At 49.5% G+C, this 22,614-nt stretch overlaps 1 protein-coding gene across 4 annotated transcripts in view; it reads left to right on the top strand.

Annotated features, from left to right (window-relative positions):
• Positions 1-22,279, top strand: part of SMARCC1 (SWI/SNF related, matrix associated, actin dependent regulator of chromatin subfamily c member 1) — a 163,882-nt gene extending 141,603 nt beyond the window's left edge. For 3 of the 4 annotated variants that reach the window (XM_053262111.1, XM_053262109.1, XM_053262112.1), the window contains 2 exons: positions 18,928-19,119; positions 21,544-22,279. In XM_053262111.1, coding sequence (XP_053118086.1) covers positions 18,928-19,119; positions 21,544-21,632 — 281 coding nt within the window. In that variant the 3' untranslated portion in view covers positions 21,633-22,279. The remainder of the gene's footprint in view (positions 1-18,927; positions 19,120-21,543) is intronic. The other variant, XM_053262110.1, reaches the window with a different exon arrangement.
• Positions 22,280-22,614: the final 335 nt, after the last annotated feature.

Genomic DNA, 22,614 nt, shown 5'->3' with positions numbered 1-22,614 from the left:
TGGTGGGTTACACCTCCACACCTTTCCATGCGCACACACACGAGTCGTAATCATCACGGATGCAAGCAAACAGGGCTGGGGTGCCCACTGTCTCCGCGAGTCAGCACAAGGAAAGTGGGTGGCTGCCGAAAAACAACACTGCATCAACTGGCTGGAGCTCCGAGCAATCCATCTGGGATTTTTGGCATTCTGCCACATAGTCCACAACCAACACACACTAGTCCAAACAGACAACACAATGGCGAAAGCACACGTCAACCTTGGGGGGCTCTAGGTCAAAGTCTCTACAGGTGGAAGCGACTCTCCTGTTCCAGTAGGCCGAACAAAACGTGGTGTCCCTAACAGCACACCGCATGCAAAGTGACCTGAACATAGTAGCAGATTGGCTCAGCAGGAAGGAAATCCTCCCAGGAGTCTGAACCCAAACATCTTCAGACTTATATCGGAACACTTTGGCCACTCATCAGTGGATCTGTTTGCGACTCCAGAAAATGTTCAGCTACCATGTTTCTTCACCAGGTTCCGCTGTCCGCAAGCGGAAACGACAGATTCTCTGTCAGCTCCATAACTGGAGAATCTTCTGTATGCCTTTCCACCGACCCCGCTCCTCTCCCGGTTCCTATGACAAGTGAAACTCCTCAGGGCCGAGGTCATACTAGTAGCACCATTCTGGCCTCGCAGACCCTGGTTTTTAGAAATCCGAAACCTGGCAACAGTAGAACACCTGATGCTTCCAGTCTCAGCAGACCAACTCCAACAAGGGCCAGTGCACCATCCAGACCCAGGTTGGTTACAGCTAGCCACATGGAGACTGAATGGCATCTCTTAAAACAGCATGGCTACACTTCAAAGGTGCTTGACACGATACTGGCCTCCAGACGCCAACAGGATCTATCAATACAGTTGGAAGGTGTTTCTCCGATGGTGTGCACAACATGGAGTCCCTAAAGGGGCGGCTACCATGCAACATTTACTGCAGTTTCTTGCATGAAGACGGTCTGGATCAGGGTCTCTCAGCAAACACACTAAAACAACAGGCCGCCTCCCTAATAGATCTAATTTCTGGGGGATCGAGGCGCTCCAAGCTAAGACACCTGCACTTGAAGCGCTTCCTCAGAGGAGCAACCCTAGTATCCCCACCAGTGATGCACCGTTTTCCTACATGGAACTTACACAGTCCTAAGTACTCTACAGAGTCCACCCTTTGGGGCAATCAGATCTATCCCCTTACATCTCCTGACCCTAAAACTCGCTTTTTTGGTTGCTGTCACATCGGCACGTAGACTGTCTGAGCTCCAGGCTCTTTCAGTTCACAAACGTCTTTGCATCTTTTCAGAAAACTCAGTGAAGCTCATACCTGACTCCTTTTTTCAATCCAAGTTGTCCTCATCTTTTCATATGTCCCAGGATGTCATGTTACCATCCTTTTGTCGAAAACCAATTCATCCAGCAGAAAAATCCTGGCACAAGCTGGATGTATGTAGGTGCCTGAAGACTTCCATAAAATGCTCAAAATACATCTGAAGTACAAAGTGGTTGTTCATCCTTTTTTTGGCCTCAAAACATGGGTCAGGCAGTGACCTTTGCCTCTGCTCAAGCAGCATATGGGAGGTGAGTATTCCAACAGGTCCTTCCTTTGGAGTGAGCGAGGGTGCTCCCCTCCCAAGTTAGGCCGAGGACTGTGGTATGTCCCCACTCAAGGAGACACCCTTGGATGCCAGCATCAAAGAGTGGAGCATTGATTCACTTACCGTGAAGGCAGCTTCTTGCTGCTGCATCCAAGGGTGTCTCAATCTGCCCTTGTTAGCACGCATGTCTACTCCTCCAGGACCGTCCCTTGGAGAGTAAATTCTCAGCCTAGAAACCAAAGCTGCTCCTATGGTCCACCATTTTGGCGACACTGTCAGTTTTTTCCTAAATCTTATTACATGTTTTTTTCTCTGATGTTACTTTAGTTATTCCAATTTTTTAGAAGTTTTTGGAGCATTTTTTACTCGTAGTTTACTGTTTTTTCTTCAAAATGCTCTTGGTTTTCTTTGTCCTAAAGGAACTGGGTGGGGCCATGATCCTCCACCTCTTAAAGACTCTAACTAATTTGCATAGTCCTGCTTTAGGGGCCCTGTGGAGAATCAACCCACTCAAGGAGATGCCCTTGGCTGCAGCAGCAAGAAACCGCCTTCACGGTAAGTGAACCAATGCTCCACTCCCATCATCTCCAGCCACAATTTATTGTGGCTGGGGATGATTGGAGTTATAGTTCCTTGACATCTGGAGTACCACAGGTTGGGAACTGCTGCTCTAAACCACACCGAACCTCATAATCATACCCTTGAAGACAGAAAATGGCATCACGAGCATCTGATGGGTGTTTGATATTTGACAACTGCCCTTTGCCTACTTTCTGTGGGCCTGTGTTGGGTTCTCTGCTGCTGGAGCTCCTCTTTGGGGCAGGACATCTAGGACTTTGGTGGGTTTCTAAAAAGCAGGGAGCAGCTGCACAGATTCCAGCCCTTCCCTTGGATGGTTACATGCAGAGCAGATATTATGTGATGAGGGCTTCAGAAAATGATGAGACAAGTAAAGGGGCTGTTTGCCATGATATCTTAGTAAAACCTCACCATCTTGTTGCTGTGCTGTAAGCCACCAGAAGCGTCTGACTAGACAAAGTCTGCCCCGGGAGGGCTTCTCTTACATTCACATGTGGATGGAAGCATCTTTTGTTGGAGTATCACTCATTGACTTAGAGGAGTTTGTGCTGTAGACATGCTGTTTAATGTGGCTCCAAGCCAGCTTTGGAGGGGTCCTGTGAAAGCTCCTGCCCCCCTGCCTTACTTTGAGAGACTCTCCCCTTGCTCTTTTGCCTTGCCTCTCAACTTCCATGCCTGCTTCATGCACCAGCTTGTCTCTGGTGGGTCAGCTTACAGCTTGTGCATCCAGCTGCAAGGAGACTGCTAAGAAGAGTGAGCACCTGCCCGCCTGTTGGATTTCGGCTAGGGTGACCCAGCCTGCCTGAAAGGGTGGGGAAGTGATTGGCAATGATTTATCTCTGACTGAGTAGCCTCCACACTCATTCCTAAAGAGGATTGTCTGTGAAAGGAAGAGAATGTGGAGGCCTGAGGCAGAGAAGCCCAGGGGGCACCAGCCCACTTGACCTCCCTTGGTGGCTTGGTGGCGGGCTGGGAAAGGTTGCCCAGCTCTTGCCTGGGTTCCCAGCAGCCATTCTCCAATGAGCTTTACTTGCCTCTTAGTGCCAGCTAAAAGGCAGCACTGTGAATCCAGCAGAGCATGAAGGGAAGCATTAAGCTGAATGTTGCTTAAGCAATTGGCAAGGCTGCGAAAGAGAGAGCGCAGAATAAGATGACTGAAGGGGCCTATAAAACATTTATTGCCTGCCCGCCCCCCGCCCCCCAAAAGCCCTATGGTTTATAAGTGGTCATCTAAGCATAACTAGAAAGTAGGACTTAGGGCCATGAGAAAGCTGTTTCTCACTGCCCTGCCTTCCCAGAGCTCTGAGGTGTAGTGGCACACAGAACAGCTGATGGTTTTGGCCTGTCTTTTAATGTTTGCACCTTCAGTATTCTTTCGGAGATGGCCTGAATCAGGACTAAGTTCACTGCTCTACGCAGGGCTTCTCAACCCTAGCCAGGGGGCTTGCTGCTGGTGGCTCAGCCTTGGCTGAACAGTGGGGAACCCGGTCCTTTCTCTTCCTCAGGCAGCAATGCCTGTCTTCCCAGTGTTGTGAAAGTTTGTGATGATGTCATTCACCCCAATTCAAGATGGCAGACATGTAAACCTTTGAGGCACAAGTGGGTTAACTTGTGAACCGCCTAACTGATTTAAATCAAATTTGCTAGAGCTTGTCAGCAATCTGGCCACCCAGAAGGGAAGTCCAGGAAGATAGTCCACAATACAAACTGGGCTGCAGAAACGAAACACGGCTCAGAATAGTTCTCTATATCAGGCTTGGGCTGAAAGCTGTTGACACAAGGGTTGACAAATGTTGTCTTCCAGCAGCTAACAAAAAGCTGTTGACGTGCTTTATAGTCCAAGCTGATAACTCTCAGCTGGCAGGGTTTCAAGGCTTATCAGCCCTCTGCAAGAGGCGTTTACTCCTCCTGATAGTTTCCAGCTGTGCTCTTCGCCTTATGATATGCCTTGCTATGGAGTCAGTGGGGGTTGCCCACACAGCTCATCCTCTAGTCTGTCCATCACTGTCTCTCCTGCCCCAGACTGCTGTGCCTGCTCTGAAACACCAGCCAGACCCTCCGCAGCCGTCTCTTGGGTACTGACAGCTGGGCTCTGCTCCTCAGGCACCCCTGCATCGGCTGGAAGGCTGTCAGCTTCCCCTTCCTCCTCGCTGTCTGAGACCGAGGGCGTGGCAGAGCTGTATGGACACATAGGGATGCTCCAATGGTGTCGTTTGTGATGATGTCATCCACCCCAATTCAAGATGGTGGATGTGTGAACTTTTGAGGCACAAGTGCACTAACCTGAGGACTGTCTAACTGATTTGAACCAAATTTGGTACAGTTGTAGTGAGTTACACGATCTTTCATGACTCGTGTTTGTTGCCTTTACCTGGCCCCTAAATGGTAGAAAAGTAGCCCCTGCTCAATGACCCTGCGGAAATCATTCCCTCAAGTTCAGCTCTCATTGCCCTGTCAGGCAGTTGATAGCAGCTTGAAACTGTTTGCTAGAGAGAAGCAGTGTTAATATGCAAAACCTGTGGGTGAATGACTGGTGCTATTCTGTGAATGGATCTGCCTAGCTATAATAACAGAACATGGGCACATACGGCAGTAAGAATGTTGAACCAATTTTGCAATGCTCACCTGAAGGTCAACACTTGATATGCAAATTACACGAACGAATGGCACAATCCATTTATGCAATTCCCCAGAAGTCCTACTTGAGGATTTTTTTTCCTGAATTGTCCACTTCTTTGGAAAAAGAGGCAAAATGACGATCCTGTGTCCTCTTTCCCCCTCAGAAAGACTAGTCCTGGGCCATTCATGCTGACTGGTTAAAGCTGTAGGTACAGCCAAGGGAAGGGACCTTTTGATGGGTGTTGTGCCGCATTTTGCTCTCAAAAGAGCTTGCCCACTGGCCCAGATCTGTGTCAGAGGCCCTTCTGTGGGTGCCCCCACCTCCTGAGTTGAGGCAGGTGGCAGCTGTGGGTAGGGCTGCCTTGCTGCCTTGAGTAGAGGGAATGATCTCCTCAGGGACACTCGACTGGGGCCAACTCTTCGAATGTTTTGGTGCCAGCTCAAAGCAGTCTTGATCTCCCAGGCTTTTAATTAGACCATTTCTGCTACTTGACTGTGTTGGCTGTTTTGTTCTTGTTTTTAATGGATGTTTCTGCTTGAGATGCTCCTGCTGTTCTCTTCCTCTTGCCACTTCCACTTTTATTCTTTGTATTTTTATTGTGTTTACGAGTATGGTAGTTTTAAGTCTCTGTTAGCCATCTTGGGAGTTGAAAGGTAAGGTGTAGTGTGCTGGCCCACCTTCAGAGTCAAAGAATTGAGGACAGCACCCAAAATGGGAGATGGCAGGCTGCTGAGTTTCCACAACCAGTGGAATTCCTCGAAAGCATTTCTAGGTTTTCTGTGTGTGTCTCCCTGGAAAAGGTGTTGCTGAAATGCATTGAGCATTTGGACTCTTCTTGGTAAGTCCCACTATCTGTAGGAAGGTGGTTTATGGGCTATCTAGCTCAGTATTGTCTTCACAGACTGGCAGCAGCTCTCCAGGGTTTCAGGCAGGAATCTCTCTCAGCCCTATCTTGGAGATGCTGCCAGGATTGACTCTGGCACCTGCTGCATGCAAGGCAGATGCTCTGCTACTGAGAGGTGACCCCACTGAAATTTGGCTTCTCCTCCTTTTAATCCAGCTGCAAAAGCAACCCAGACTTTAGGATCTAAAAGAAGTAGCATGCAATCCTAAAGGATTCCCCCAGGATCTCCTTTATTTATTTTGTAAAATTTTTAATTTTTTTAATTTTATTTTGTACACCACCACTCCGGGTGGTGTACAAAAACATGCAAACAAGGCAACATTAAAAATTACATTCTAAACTAAAAACTAAAGTAACTAACAAAAAGCAAATAGGTAAACTACAGGGCAAAAGCCTGGCGAAAAAGGAAAGTCTTCAGTAGAGATTTGAAGATCAGTAAGAAAGGGGCTAGACGAATCTGGAGGGGAAGAGAGTTCCAAAGAAGTGGGGCAGCAACCGAAAAGGCCCTTTTGCGGGTCCAAGAGCCCTGCACCTCTTGGAAATCAGGGACTGACAAGAGGGCCATCTGAGATGATCTAACTGGACAGGATGTAACTGGATGGGAGAGGCGGGTCTGTAGGTAGACAGGCGCCAAGCCCCGCAAGGCTCTGAAGGTCAGAACCAGGACCTTAAATTGAACTCGGAAGCGAATAGGCAACCGGTGTACTGACTGCAGGAGAGGTGTTACCCTGTCATATTTTCTGGCACCCATGAGGAGGCGAGCTGCTGCATTCTGGACCCGTTGCAGCTTCCCGATTTTCAGGGATTTATGGCCCACTCTTCTAAGTGGTAACCTCTTAGACCTGCTAACATAATTAAAATACTAAAATAACATTACATGCATGAGACAGCATAAAACAGTTGCAGCAGAAAGGTCAGTAAGCCATGTTAAAATACTACATAAAACTCCGCATCCCCAAGCAAACAACAAATTGTTTGCCTGGCTCCAAAATGATAGCAGACTCCATGCCAAGCAAGCTGCGCTGGGGAGGACATTCCAGAGTTGGGGTGGCAGAGTGGAGAAGGCCCTTCACGAGTCACCACTTGCCTCCCCTCTGAAGGCAGGGGGGCCCAGAGAAGGATATCTGAGGAGGACCTTAACAACCAGGACAAACTAATTGAGGCAGTCTTGTGATGGCCAAAAGGATGGTGGCCTGTCGCTCTTGGGTCTGTGCCATCGGAGACTTGTGCTTTACCGTTCCCTGCAGCCTTGCAAGGGATCCTGGGGCTCACTTATTCAGATGTGCAGTGCAGCAGCTTGAGGCTGTACAGTGTCTGGGGCCAGCTCTGGTTCGTGCTGCAGGTAGCCGGTGCGGATGTTGCCAGGAGCTCAGCCGTAGCCGGGGGGAGCCTTGCCTATTCAAACCCCTCTGCTAGACTTGGCAACAAAGGGAGTCAGGCGGGCAGGGAGCATTGGCTCTCCTGTGGATGCTAGAGGAGGCTTTGACTGCACGGAACTGTACAGGCTCTTTATGCTGGCAGCAGACACTTGAGTGAGATTCACTACTTGGTACCTCCTGACAGTGATATTTTATTTAGGAGCCATAAATATTTGAGGGTAGTCAGTGCATTCTTGGCGTGCCGGTTAGCCTGCCTGATGCTGCACCTTTTGTCTGGCCAAATGGTGTTACCTGCTGCGTGAGAGAAGCTGCTGGGTGTCCCGTCGGTTGTGGGCCCCCCAGCGTTGAGATGGCATTTGGTCTGGTGCCTCGATGACTGGCAGAGAGTGGATTGTCCCTTGGGGGAGGAGCGAGGGGAATGCCCTTGGCGGGCAGAGGGGGAAGCCGGAGACAAGGCGCAATGAGCTCCTGGGCTGAATTATTCAGGGCCTGGCTCTGTGATTCGGTGGGTCTCCAGGGGAGCACATGCTGCAGAAAGGGCACGGAGAGCTTGGCTTTGGTGAAATCCATTCATAATTTGGGACGGGGGGGGGCTGAAGGGAGTGGAGGCATGTCTAATGACACCGCGTTTCACTGCAGACAGAGCTCCTGGGTGATTTGCATGCGCTCCCTGCTCCGACTCTCACGCTCTGTTCTTCTCCAGAGAGCTGATCACAGATGCCCACCACTTGCTTTCCTGCCGGGGGGGGGGGGTGACTGGAGCAGCTAGCTGCCTTCTGCCCCTTCTGGGATCTAGGCAAGTGCATTGACTCCGAGCCCGGAAGCCCACGATCCAGACCAAGTGAGCAGCTATTCCTCAGTGTCCCCCTCCATGTGTAAGAGGGGGAGGGGGATGCCGATGCCATCAGTGTATGTGGCAAGAGCTTTGAGCACCTAGGGAAGCACGAAATGTTCTGCCTTTCTGTTGTTGACTTGTAACCGTTTAGTTTGCAAGGCAACACAAATCTTTTAAACAAACCACACAAATAGCAATAGTGCTGAGTGGCATGCACAACTGTATCCTCCTGACATGTTCAGGTCAGGCACATTCTGAGCCGGAGCTTCTGCAGGGCTACCGAGCCTTCTGCTTGACCTCCTCCACTTAACAGAATGCTATCAGTGGCTGTTAACAGAGCGGAGCAATCAATAAATGTGTCAGGAGAGTCCCCGAAGGCCTGTCCATGCGCAGGCTTCCCCCTTGAACCCAAAGCCCCAATCTGTGTCATTCAGCATATGTGAGAGTAACGCTTCACAGGATGCCTTTGGAAGCCGGGCAAGGAGAAGAGTGCAGTGTGGAAGGATTTTTCAGTAGACTGCCTCTTTCCGTAGCAAACCTTTCCTCCTGAAATGTCTGCCTTATTTTCTTCTTTAAGCTTTCCCTTCCCTTATGTAGGTCACGCTTCACCGTCCCCCCCCCCCCGCTTTAGCCCCTGTGAATTTCCAGCTATATTTTTCTTTCTCCCTGAAAGCATTTTTTTTTTTTGGTCCCACTGACTGGAATGCCAAATGCTTAATCCAGTTTTGAGTAGTTGTTTTTCACTGGATGGTCTCTGCTGTGGTGTTTGTCAGGTTGAAAGCTGCTGTGACCAGAAAGTCGCCTGCGAGTATCTCATGCCTTAACAGATCGTCATGTCTCCGTTGCAAGAATAATGTTAGTGGGAAGCCATTTTCTGGGTGCTGTGATGCATAGCTGGAAATTGGCAAGCAGGAAATGGGCACAGTTTACAATGAAATAAGGAAGATCTTGATTTTCCAGCTTAGATTGCAGGCAGAGCCGGGTGCTCATCCCTTTTCTACCAGGGAGTGGGAGAGGGCAGAATGTCTTTAGATGGATGCTTCAGAGTATTCAAGCACTTTGCAAACAGTCAGGGATTCTTACAACAGTCCAGTAAGGTAGTCAGCATTATCATCTTCAGATAGGAGGCTGAGAGAATCATGGCTTGCCTAAGGCTGTTTTGTGAGATAAGAGCAGAGGCTGGATTTGGACTGAAAATGTAATGGTTCGCAGTTTGGTCACTTAGCCACTAGGCTACACTAGCTCCCACCCTGCCTTTGGTGTCTGCCCCCACAGCCACGATCAAACTTGCACCCTTCCTGTGCAACTCTGCATTCTTAAGCTCATCCTCAGCTGTTTTCCCAGCTCTGTGCTTGCAGGAAGGAATGGTTGCATTACCTCCCAGCTTGTCTGCACCCCTCCAGGTTTCTTCCAGGGCTAGACAAAAGAGGTCAGTGTGACTCAGGACACCCCTTGACAAAAATGGCAGCTTCCATTTAAAGAACGCAGGTTTCTGGCCCTCTTGGTTTTAGTGAACACTTTTGGAAATGTCTCGTGTAAAAGCTAATACACTGAGAAGAGGAAGCCTGTATTCAGTGAGTATTTTAAGCTGTTAACTGCTCCAGAGCCCATAATGAAAATATTTTTCAAAAACTGGCTCTAGCTTGTATTTAAAGAAAGCAGTGTCAGAATAAAGAAGGGGTTCTCAAACTTGAGTCCCCAGATGTTGGACTACAGCTCGCATCATTCTCAGCCACAGTGTTGACAAGGATGATGGGAGTTGTAGTCCATCATCTGGGCAGACCCAAGTTTGAGAACCCCTGGAAGGTATATGGTAGAATAAGCAGCCCTAGACAGGAATCCAGCATCTTTCAGATTAATGAAGACTACCAGCATACTGCACAGTTCATGGTCTCAAATAAGTCGTTCAGGACAGCTCAAGTGCATGCTCTGCATCCTGGCAGAGAGGAGTTGTCGCTCAGTGTGTTTAAATCCAGGCTCCTCATCCTTCCTCCCAAGCCTGCCGCCCCTCTCACGCTTTGCTTGACAGTATCCCCATCCCACCTGTTGAACAGGCCCCAAGCCTTGGCTTTATCTTTGCCTCTTCTCTTTCCTTTTCTCCCCGTAAAGTCTGCTGCCAGTTCATGCTACTTCTCCCTTTACAGTATCTCAGGATACAGCCCTTCCTCTTGTAATTTGCATCCTGGTCACCTCTTGACACCCGATTACTGCACCTCCTCCTCACTGGTCTTCCATTGGCTCATCTGGGTCCACTCACCTCCTTCCTAATGCCCCTCCGTGGTCACTCGTACCATGGCACTGCCCTCCTTAAATCCTTCCCTTTCTGCTTCCAGATTCAGCACAAGCTCCTTAACTGTACCTCTGAAGCCCACCGTGGTCTCCTCCTCAGCTCTCGTGTCCCATTGGTCCTTCCTGTGACCTTTTCTCCGCCAGCTCCACCCACATCAACCATCCCAAAGACGACTTCTCCCTCAGACATTTCCACCCTTTCTCCCGTGCTGCCCCTTATGCTTGTAACCACTTCCCAGAACATTTGGGCCATGCCTCCTCTTATTTGCTTCATCACCTGTCTTAAAATTCACTGTTGCCATGAATCCTTTTGAGACAACGGTATGCTGCTCTCCATTTCCTACTACAATTAAGTTCAAGTACATGTAGCTGAAATTTTTAAATATCCACCCGTTTACCCTGCCTCCATTTCCCTTTCCCCTTCTGTGGTCTCCCTTGAGTCAATATCGATAAGGATTGTAAGCCGCTCGGGACAGGGACTTGTCTTCTCATTCTTCATACAGTGCTGGATGTAGATGGATGTTACTATCTAAGTGAATATAGCTCAGGCCTGTGACATTTGCAGTTTCTATACTCAGTGGTAGGGTGCCTTACGGTAAGAATGCCAAAGCAGCATCAAAGGCCGCAGCATTTTGATTTTTCCTGAAATAGCAATAGGAGGTTGAAAGCCCCAGACTAGAATAACAGAATGTTAGCGTTGGAAGGGATTTTGGAGATCTTCTAGGCCAATCCCCATGCCCCCCCCCCCCACACACCACAGTTCAAGAATCCACTACAAGATCCCCGACAGGCAGCTATCCAGCCTCTGCTTGAAAACCTGTAGTGAAGGAGAGCTCACTGCTGCATGAGGCAGACTGTTCCACTGGCAAACCACTCTTACAATTAGGAAAGTCTTCGTACTGTCTGGCCTAAATCTACTTGCTTGTAACGTCAGTTGTTCTCGTCCTGACTTCAGAAACAGCAGAGAACCAGTCCTCTCCTCCTCCTACTTGACAGTGATGCATAATGTGAAATGATTTCTAGATATTTGAAGACAGCTATCCTATCCTATCCTGCTCCAGTCTTCTCTTCTCCAGCCTAAGCACACCCACCTCTTTTAACTGTCTTCATAGGACTTGATTTCCAGACCAGTGTTCCCTCTACCAGGGATTCCCAGATGTTGTGGACTACAACTCCCAGAATCCCCAAGCAAAAGCCATTGCAGTTGGGGATTCTGGGAGCTGCAGTCAGCAACATCTGAGAATCCCTGGTAGAGGGAACACTGTTCCAGACCCCTCACCATCTTGGTTGCCCTCCTGTGAATCCATTCAGTTTATCACTGTTGGCATTAAATGTGATGCCCAGAAGTAGGCACAGCTTTCCAGGTGAGATTAGATCAGCATGGAATAGAGTGGAATGATTACTTCCATTGTAGAACTGGAAAAGGTGCAGAAGGCAACCAAGATGATCAGGGGCCTAGAGCACCTTTCTTATGAGGCAAAGCTACAACACCTGGGGCTTTTTAGTTTAGAAAAAAGATGACTGTGGGGAGACATGATAGAGATCTGTAAAATCATGCATGGTGTGGAGAAAGAAAAATTCTTCCCCACTCCCATAACACTAGAACCAGGGGTCAGTCATCCCACGAAACTGATTGCCAGGAAATTTAGGACCAGCAAACGGAGGTACTTTTTCACACAACGCATAATCAACTTTTGGAATTCTCTGCCACAAGATGTGGTGACAGCCAACAACCTGGATGGCTTTAAAAAGAGGGGTTTGGATAACTTCATGGAGGAGAGGTCTATCAGGGCTACTAGTTGGAGGGCTATAGGCCACCTCCAGCCTCAAAGGCAGGATGCCTCTGAATACCAGTTGCAGGGGAGTAGCAGCAGGAGAGAGGGCAGGCCCTCAACTCCTGCCTGTGGCTTCCAGCGGCATCTGGTGGGCCACTGTGCGAAACAGGATGCTGGATTAGATGGGCCTGATCCAGCAGGGCTGTTCTTATGTTTGTCTCATGTTGTGATATGGACACCATGTGTCCGTTAAGGCAGCCCAAGACTGCATTTGCTTTGTTAGCTGCTGCATCACGATATTGGCTCATGTTCAATGTGTGGTCTGCTAAGACGCCTAGATACACTCAGTATCATGTGTACTGCTGTGAAGTCATGCTCCCCCTTCCTGTACTGGTGCATTTACTACTTCTTACCTAAGTTAGTCTCCGTTACCTATAGTTGTGCATTTGATTTTAACTTACAGAGTCTGAGTTTTGCAAAATAGCCAGGTGTCCACGTTTCACAAGGCAATGGTGTTAAAATTTCCAGAAGTTTCTCCTGGATTCCAACCAAGATCCACATCACAGCATCTGCCCAGAATCTGTGATACTACACTTCAGGTCCTAGTCTCCTACAACACCTCATCTTAAATGGTCAGGTGTAATTTGGGCTCTTCTCTTTCTGTCCTATCCTTGCCATGCCTCTCCTCACAGTCCTCTCCTTGCTTCCCTAGCACACAATGTCTTCCCCTCTTACTCTGCCACCCATGGCATTGCTAGTCCCAATCAGTGTTTGATTCTCTTGCTGATCAGTTCCCCGTGCCAGACATTCCAGGGTCAAGTAGACTACTCCTACAAGTTCTGGTTGCAACATCATCCCAGGCAGAACGCTACTCTTGACTGGGAACTCTGTGAATGTGAAAGTGCAAGGCAAACACTGGCCCTTCAAGAGGGCAACGCGGCTGAGCAAAAGCCCAGCCCACCCGGGTCCCAGTTTTGTTTTGAACAAAGCTAGCTGGGCCCAAGTTGGAGCTGGCTGCAGGGTATGGTGGTGGTAAGGACACCTGTGTTGGATCTGTGCAGCCGTCTTTCCCAAAAGCCCAGCTTAGTGTGAACTGGGTTAAGTCGATTGCTCCAGCCTTGTCTCTTCCTTTATTACTGACGTTGGCATCTTGATTATGCTGGAAGGGCTTGGGAAATCTGAGGCTTAAGAAGCATGTGAAATCTCCCAGGGCAGATAGGAAAACATTTCATCAGTTTGCAGGCAGGGAAGGAAGTTTGATTGCCAGTCCCCTTTATTGAGTTTGTATGGAGTTTCAAGGAATAGCCTTAATTTGCACAGATGACCTTTGATGCTTGTTGCTATTAATATACTGCAGGGAAGAGAGGATAAAAGTGATGAAGGGAGGGAAATCTGAGCCTTCAAAAGTAAAATGCCTTTTCAACCAGAAGATGAGCTTTAGCAATTGGGAAGTAGGACTTGATGAAGATGATAGGATTATTAACCTTTTTTCTATGTTTCCTTTAAGGTTATTGCAGCTAATGCACTAATGATGACTTCTTAGATCTCTGGGTCATCTATAAAACTGATTAGCATAGGTTAGGGGAAGACCAAAGAAAGTACTTCACATAACACAGTTTGGAATTGGCCACCACAAGATGATGTGATGGTTTTAAAAGGGGATTTGACACATTGAGGGAGGAGGAGGAGGAGGGGGTCTGTTAGTGGCTCTTAGTCCTTCTGGCCATGGACCCTCCAGACATGGGGCAGCCCTGAATGCCAGTTGCTGGGAGCTACAATGGAGGAGAGGCTGCATGCCCAGCTTGTGGGCTTCTCTGCAGTGGGGGGCGGGGGTGTGGGCAGCAGGATGCTGGACTTGAGTCTGTGGTCTGATCCAGAAGGGGCTTTTCTCATCGCCTTGGATGGGGTTCTCTGGCTCCTGTGTTGGCTTCTGTGCTCTCTTGTTGTTGCGGCTCCTTGGTCAAAGGATGGTCTGAGCCATGCACCACCTGCCGCCATACGTGATGTCCTGCATTTGGAGCTTCCACAAAACAAGCCCTGTCCAGTCTTGTTGTGAATGGGAGGGAAGGAAGCGGTCTTCTTTGAATGGAAGACTTGATTCATGCAGCTCATGTTCTCAGGCGAGGAAAGAACTGGGGAGAGCCTATGGGTGCTTGTTCCGTTTGCCTGCGACATGGAGCTGCTCTGCAGAAAGGATGCATCTGTTCCTTTCCGCCATAACCGGAGCCAACAGCAGAAACTTCACAGAGGCAAAGCTGTAACTCAGAGCCAGCTACAGACAGCCTCTGGTCTTCACTCCTCCCGGGGGGACTAGTCTCCCCTTGGGCCCTTGAGATCAAGCGGCTCGCACCAAGGACGGGGTGTCTCCTGGATACTGAACTTGGGAACAGGAGCCTTCCCACCCACTGACTGACACGGTTTCTGCTTCAACTCCTGATTGGCAGCTGTGGGCCTGTGACAGGCTGCTGCTGCCGCCCTGGGGTTGGTGTGTTCTCTTGCTGCCAGGCCTGCTCTGGCCTTGGTGCCTGTCCCCCGATCCCGTGAGAGCGAGCTGGAGCAAGGCAGACAGGCGGATGCCAGCAGCAGTAAATTCACACAGTGTGCTCTGGCTGAGGGTCACGCTTCGCTGCGTTTGCTGTCTGCTCTCTTGTTGTGGGAGGGGAGTGAGCCAAACTGGGTAACTTCCAGCTGAACCGGAGGTGGGGGGGCTGATGTGCAGCTTCTGCCATGGCACGTGGCCTGGCCTGTGCTCACCTGGTCCAATGCGGAGGAATTCTGAGGGCCTGGGTGAACTCGGCAGGAAGAGCCCTCGGGGAGCCTGCCGCCTTCCTCGTCCCTCTTCAGAGATGCGAAGCTCTTTCATAGCCATCAGAGTGGAAACCGCCTTTGCTGAGGAGGAGGAGGCTCTTGGTGGCGGCGGCGGCGGCGGCTGCTGCTGCTCTTTAAAGGAATGGCGGAAATGTCATAGCTGCGCATCAGAGAGCACTAGCTGGAGGCTGTGTGAGTGTGCGTGCGTGCACATGCAAACACACACGGATGGGCTCTGCAGTCCCTCTTTCTGGAAAATCCTCCTGCAAACCTTTGGCCAGGCTGCGTTGACAGGTTTTCAGTCTGCTTAGCTGCAGTAACAACACAGTCTTGCTCCTCTCACTTGGGCTGCTTGAAGATTTGCTGGGGTCATTCCAGGTGCTGAACCCAAATGAGTAAGGAAGAGAAAAGAGAATTTCTCAAATGTTTGCATAGAAAAGAGAGAGTCTACAGACCAGACACTCATAGGAACTTATAGGAGCCTTGGAAGCTGCCTTATTCGAGTCCGACCCTTGGAGGAGAGCTAGTCTTGTGGTAGCAAGCATGACTTGTCCCCCTAGCTAAGCAGGGTTCACCCTGGTTGCATATGGATGGGGGACTTGATGTGTGAGCACTGTCAGGTACGGTATTTCCCTTCGGGGATGGAGCCGCTCTGCGAAGAGCAGAAGGTGCTCCCTGGCGGCATCTCCAAGATGGGGCTGAAAGAGGCTCCTGCCTGCAACCATCTGTGTAGACAATCCTGAGCTAGATGGACCTGTTGTCTGACTCAGATATGGCAGCTTCCTGTATCTAGCTCAGGATTGTCTCCACTGACTGGGAGCAGCTCTCCAAGGTTTCAGGTGAGAAGCTCTCTCAGCCCTACTTGGAGATGCTGCCAGGGAGTCAGCCAGGGACCTTCTGCATGCAGAGTGGGTGCTGTGGCCCCACAACCCCATGCCGTGTCCTTGGAATAAGTCACATGCAGATTGGAGACTGGAGCATAAATGTTGAAGGTTCTGGTTGCTGGCTTTAAGACGTTGGAGCTGGTCATTTATGCGTTCAGAGCAGGCATTGAGGACAAAGAGAGATGGGAGGTTTTGAACTTGAGGCAACTTCCAAGAAACCAGTCTGCCCTCTTGAGTCTTTGCATAGCCTTCTGTGGGCCACAACATGAGGAGGGCCCTTGCTTTCCTGCCCAGCGTGTGGGCTTCCTGCTGATCTCTGGCTTGCCACTGCAGGAAGCAGGCTGTGGGCTGGCTTGTGCCCGCTGGGGTCTGAACTCACAGGTCTGCTCTTGCATTCTGTGGGCACGATGTTGTTGGGGCTGTGGTGGTGCTTGGAGCCAAGGTGAGGAGCAGAGCTTGGCTGGGGTTCGTCAGTTCCCAGCTGCTTAGCCCAGCCATGAGTCTTCGTGCATCTGCTCCTGAACTTTGTTATGGGCTCTTTGTGGTCCGTTATGCACACTGTCGCCCAGAAAGGGTGTTGAGTTCTCAAAACTGGGGGCCATTTCAGGAGGGGTTCCTGGTGGTCCCTGCCCAGTTTGTAGCAGAGAGGGTCATCTGCTGGGGAGCTTGTGCCTTTGCCCGAACAGAATGCAAACTTTCCCCCAAGCTGCTAGCTGTATGTTTGGTTTCAGGGGTTTTAATGAAGAAAATAACGATGCTTGATGCTAAGCAGATGCTAGTAAAACTGTCACAGTAACAGGCTGCAAGTGGGTGTGAGGGTTGGCAGTCAGTAGCTTGGCAGGCAGCATTCGTCTGCTCAGCTAGGAAATTCCTTGGCGTCCATTCCCACCTCAAATGGGCTTCCTTGGCTAGAGAGGCTTCTTGAAGGTAGTGGATGGTGAAGGGGGGGGCAGGTCATTGTGAAGAAATGCAGCAGCTGTGCTTCCTCCCCCCCCCACCCGTTACCTAGAGATTGTTACCTTTGAAACAATCTTTGCATAAATGTGTAAGTAGATGCAGCCCATTTTTACTCGCCAGTTCCCCACCTACAAAATCAGAAATAACAAGACTGTGAGCCCATCTCCCGCAAGATGGTTTGGTCAGCACACTCTCAGAATAACATGCCATCACTTGCTGTTCCTGAAAAGCAAGCTGTGTTGTCGCTGGTGCCTAGTGTGTGATAGCTGTCCCCACAAAAGAGGTTAGTCACTTTTAGAGAATCCGAAGCCACTACGCAGGCTCAGACATGGCTTGTGGCCAAGCGATGGAGGCGGCTGACGAATGGAAGGCCGGCCGGCGGAAGCGGAAGAGAAGGCTGGAGACAAACCCCTTCCGGCCAGGCAGGGGATCAGGCTGGGAAGCAGGCAGGTGGGTGAGCACCTGCAGCTCTGCCCCTTCTTCCTTGCCCCTCCTTTTGGGGGTTGAGTTTAATATTTGTAACCTGATCGCCTCTTTTGAACAAGGCCCAAAGTAATCAGAAGGATGAAAACATGGCAATATGTAAAACCATTCACTAACACATTCAGATACATCTAATATCAAAAACTACACAAGCTGTTAAATGTAGAAGGACACTCAATCGCAGTATGATAAATTCCAAGCAAAATAAGTCAACAATAATTGTGGCACATTTGTTACAAAACAGATGTATTTCAGAACCAAAAAATACTAAAAGTTCAGTTACCAAGCAGAATGTTTCATTAGATGTGCATCAGTTTCATATCTAATGAAACACATTAGCAAATAAATAAAATAGTAAATCAAACAATAAATAAAGCTGATGCATGTGTGTGGGTGTGTCACAGTAACATACAGTATATAGTATGGGTATTAAGTTCATGTTAAAATACTTAGTGGAATTAGAGAATTTGTGGCAACTAATACTAAATTGCCAAATACAAAATAGGAGCTGATGATAATCAAGTCTGAGGTACAAGCTAAATAGACCACAGCAAAGCCACAGACGGTCTTGCAAATGCAGATTCTTGTGTGCCAAGTGCAAAAGAGCCAAAACAGCCATAAGTGAGAGGGCTATGGGTGGATACTTAAGCCTGGAGCCTTCTCCAAGGGTTTTCGCCTACCTCATGGGAATCTGGAGTTGGAGAGGGCCTCGGAGGCCATCTAGTCCAGCCCTCTGCTTACTGCAGGAGGGCCTGAGCTGGCGCATCTCCAGCCGCCTCCTTCAGTGATAAGAGAGGTCTCCCCACCCCACCACAGGAAATGGGTTCCATGGTCTAACCACTCCCACTGTTAACTCTTGAAGTTCAAGTGATATCTTTCTCCCTATCACTTAAGTCTGTGAGATCAAGCCCCTCCCTCGGGGACAGCAGAGAACCAGAGGGCCCCTTAGGCCCTTAAAGAGTGCATGCTCCCCTTAAAACCGCCTCCATCTGTACAGGCTCAACCCCTCAGTCCTTACAGCTGATGAGATGAAACCCAGCAACTTGTAGACCATATTTGCTCACACTCTCCAAGGCCTTTTTCACGTGTTTTGTACCCTGCATGCTGATAGTGCTGTTTTAATAATAGTTCCAGAGACAACCTAATGAGCTGTTTCCTGAACTAGAGTCTCCTTGGCATTCTCTTTTCTCCTGGCCTTTTGCAAGGAAACCTTTTTTTCTTCCTTAGAAGGATGTGTGTGCTAAAATTGCAGGTGCTTATCCATAGTCAGTGAGCTTGAGCTTACTAAATTACACAGAGTTCTTGAAAGCTTGTGCAGTTGGTGCATCTCTTCCTCCTACAGCCAGTTAACAATGATCTTTGCCTAGCTTCAATCCAGAATATGAACAAAAGGGGCAATTGTGGTATGTCTCTGGGTGGGAGTGGCTGGGAATTAACCACACCCAACAAGACCTTCTGAAAGGGCTCCTGTTGACGCCCATCAGCACTAGGTGAGCCAGAGAAACATAAAAGAAAAAAAGCACACTGCGCTACAAAGCCCACATGGCCCCTTAGTCGTGCACAATCCGGCAGTTGTGCCCTGGCATCCCCTGTGCGGGTCAAGCTGCCCAAGAGGCATTGTTGGCACAGGATTGTCACCATGGCATTGTTACCCCCCATTCCTCTCTCTTGCAACCCTCTGTCTTTTTAGAGATTGCACAGGATGTGCCTCTGGCACCTATAGCTTGCAGAGATTTCAAACCCTTTCCTGCTGCTCCAGAGTAAACATCATCTTGACCCCCAACAGGTCAGATCCTAGGCCCGGGCTCCATGATGCCTGGGCAGCCCATGCCAGGCCGGATCCTGTCAACCACTGCAGCCAGCATTCACCCAACTGGCACCAGTGGCGGCGGTGGCAGCACTCCCTCATCTGGTGCAGCACCAATGACTGGAAACATTGTTGGACCCCGGGGGGCCCTCGCATCTCCAAACGGCTTGTGTGAGTAGAAAACGTGCGCTGTGTGTGTATGTGTTTTCCCATTACATGCTCTCTCACCAGTTTAGAAATCCATTCTGCCTGTCTTATCCTAGAAATGTACAGTGCTCTTTTCCCTTGCTAGAAAAATTAACAAATCACCAGGGCCAGATGGGATCCACCCAAGAGTTCTGAAGGAACTGAAATGTGAAATTGCTGATTCCCTGGCAGAAATATGTAACTTGTCCCTGCAATCAGGCTCTGTACCAGAGGACTGGAAAGTAGCCAATGTAACTCCGATTTTCAAAAAGGGATCCAGGAAATTACAGGCCAGTCAGCTTAATTTCAGTGCTGGGTAAATTGATGGAAAGCATACTTAAGGACAAAATTGTTATACATTTAGAAGAACAGGCCTTGCTAAAGAAGAACCAGCATGGCTTCTGCAAGGGCAAGTCTTGCCTCACTAAGCTTTTGGAGTTCTTTGAGAGTGTCAAAAGGCATGTGGATAAATGCGATCCGGTTGATATAGTATACTTGGACTTCTGAAAAGCTTTTGACAAAGTTCCCCACCAAAGGCTCTTGAGTAAACTTAGCAGTCATAGGATAAGGGGATAGGTAATTGGTTGAAGGGCAGGAAACAGAGGGTAGGAATAAATGAACAGATTTCACAATGGAAGGAAATAAGAAATGGGGTCCCCCAGGGCTCTGTACTGGGACCAGTGCTCTTTCACTTGTTCATAAATGATCTAGAAGTTGGGGTAAACAGCAAAGTGGCCAGATTTGCAGATGACACTAAACGATTTAGGATAGTGAAATGTTAGGAGCTGCAGAAAGATCTCTCTGGGGCAAAAAAACCCAGCTTCACATATATGCTGATGGGATTTGAACTGTTAGTGACTGAGCAGGAGAGAGATCTTGGGGTCGTGGTGGACAGCTCATTGAAAGTATTGAGTCAGTGCATGGCAGCACTGGGGAAAGGGCTAATTCAATGCTAGGAATAATTAGGAAGGGGATTGAAAATAAAAATGCTAGTATTAAAATGCCCTTATACAAATCTATGGTGCGGCCACATCTGGAGTACTGTGTGCAGGTTTGGTCACCATATCTTAAGAAGGATAAAACTAGAAAAGGTGCAGAAGAGGGCAACCAAGATGATCAGGGGCCTGGAGCACCTTCCTTATGAGGCAAGGCTACAGCATCTGGGGCTTTTTACCTTGGAAAAGAGGTGACTGAGGGAAGACATGATCGAGGTTTATAAAATTATGTATGGAGTGGAGAGGGTAGACAGAGAGAAATTTCTCACACACCCCCCACTAGAACCAGGAATCATCCCATGAAACTGAAGGTTGGGAAATGTAGGAATGACAAGAGGAAGTACTTTTTCACACTGCACATAAAATTATTCAATGCAATTCCTTGCCATGGGATGTGGTGATGGCTACCAGCTTGGATGGCTTGAAAAAGGGCTTAGAAATTGATGGAGGACAGGTCTATCAAAGGCTACTAGTCTGGTGCCTGTGGGCCACTTCCGACCTCAGAGGCACAATGCCTCTCAATGCCAGTTGCAGGGGAGCAACCACGGGAGAGAGGGTGTGCACAGACCTCTTGCCTGTGGGCTCCCCAGAGGTATCTGGTGGGCCACTGTGTGTAACAGGATGCTGGACCAGACGGGCTTTCTTGGGCCTGATCCAGCAGGGCTGTTCCTATGCCTCTTGCCCTCCCAGGTGGCCAGATGATGATCTTTACATCTGGGATAGTGCTACTTCCTGGTCAGAAAACAGGCTCCCTCTTCTGGTTTTTATCACACAGAAGGTGTGGTCTCTGAGGGTGGTTCATCCTCACAGACTCATCCTCATCCTCACAGACTCATCCTCACAGACTGCTCCTGCTCCCGTCTTTTGCGCAAGGACTATGTATTTTTTAAAAAAATAAAAAAAATAGGACTCCTAAAGTCATATGTTCAGACTTGTAAATGTTGTTTTTATGTTTGTTTCATTCTTCCTAGCTTTTCCTTCCCCTAAAAGGGGAATGGAGACACATGGAAACAATGAAGGTTGTTCCATGTCAGCCCTCCTCCCCATTCTAGAGAGTCCCACAGGGATGTTCCTGTCTGCAGAATTGGCAGGCAGGTTTGTCCTCTGCCATAGTCAGATGTTCGTGTTGATAAAGTTCAACAGGTGGGGTGAGAGGTGTCCTGGTCTTCCAGTTCTAGACTTGGGAGAGCGGGGAGTTCCACTCTGGGGCGGAACCAGAAGATGAAGCCAAGTGGTGACATTGTCCCCGCTGGAAAACCAGCACCTAGGAGAGCAGGCATGGTTTCCCCTTGCACCCATGGGCCTTCCTGTCCAGATAGTTGAGATGCACTCCTCAGAGCAGTCGGTCCAGTTGGTGATGCACCCTCCAAGCTGCCTGTTTCAATTCTGCATGTCATGTCTTCCTCTGTTCCAGACCCTCCAGCGGCACAGCAGCCTCCGGCTCCGGTTGATGGGGCCACTCCGCCTCCTGCAGGGGGTCTGCCGGCCTCCACAGCACCCTGAGTGGCCCAGAAGCAAGGCATTTCTCAAGCCATGATGGTAGCAACCAAAATCACCATTCCCCGGTTTTCTGCTCCTTCCTTCCGTGGCTTCTGTTCCCCTGCAGGCACACCTGGACTTGCATCCTTGGTAGTTTGGAGAAAGGTGCCGTGGCAGCTGTTGGTACCTCACTTTCCCATCAGGAACGAACACACACACACACACCCCTGCTTCGCCTTGGTGCGCACTTTTGCTCCTCAGTCTCCATGCTCTCTGTGCTCCCTCAAACAGGAGCACCTTCCAGTGGATTGGGATTGCTTCAGCATGTTAGCGGTAAAGCACCGAGGAGCTGTGGCTTGGTCCCGTGAGCAGGAGAGGGGGAAGGCAACACTTCTCCCCCCGCCCTAGGCTGGCCAGAGGCGCTGCAGGTGGGCAATTACTCAGGAAGCTTTTGGAGCTCTTGGGTTGCCGTGCAGACTTATTAAAAGGAAATATCGATCTCGCCTGAGAAGAGCCGGATCAATTGGTATCAAGCCTCTGCCGCGGTGTATTTCCTAACCCAGCCTTTTCCGTCAGAAAGAGCCACGGGGAGGCTGGTACACCTTCTCCCCCCCCCCCCGCCCAGTAGTTCAGTAGCCAAGGAATAAAACCCATTGAGTGTTCTCTCCTTTCTTGGGAGCGTATATTGTGGTCTTTCCGCTTTTTGAAATGAATAGGCAGTGAAGTGCCACTGTAGGGGTCCAGGTGGAGAGGGCTGGGGCTGGGGCCATCAGGACTGCCTCTTGCCAACAGCTGCATGATGGGGACAATCCAGGCTCAGCAAGCACAGGGCTCGTTTCCTTTCTAGAGCGGCACTGGTGGGAGCTGGAGAACGCGTCCTTGTTCCCCTTGCTGGCGCGCGCATGCGTGCACACATACACTGAGACCTCCTCGCCCTGCAGCCCCCTCCCCCTTGAATATCTTGGACACATTCCAGTTACAAACTGGCAAGGAAAACATTTGCAGA

Source organism: Hemicordylus capensis, chromosome 6, assembly GCF_027244095.1.
Source record: "Hemicordylus capensis ecotype Gifberg chromosome 6, rHemCap1.1.pri, whole genome shotgun sequence".
Classification (NCBI taxonomy): Eukaryota; Metazoa; Chordata; class Lepidosauria; order Squamata; family Cordylidae; genus Hemicordylus; species Hemicordylus capensis.
This window is presented reverse-complemented; position numbering and strand designations above follow the sequence as displayed.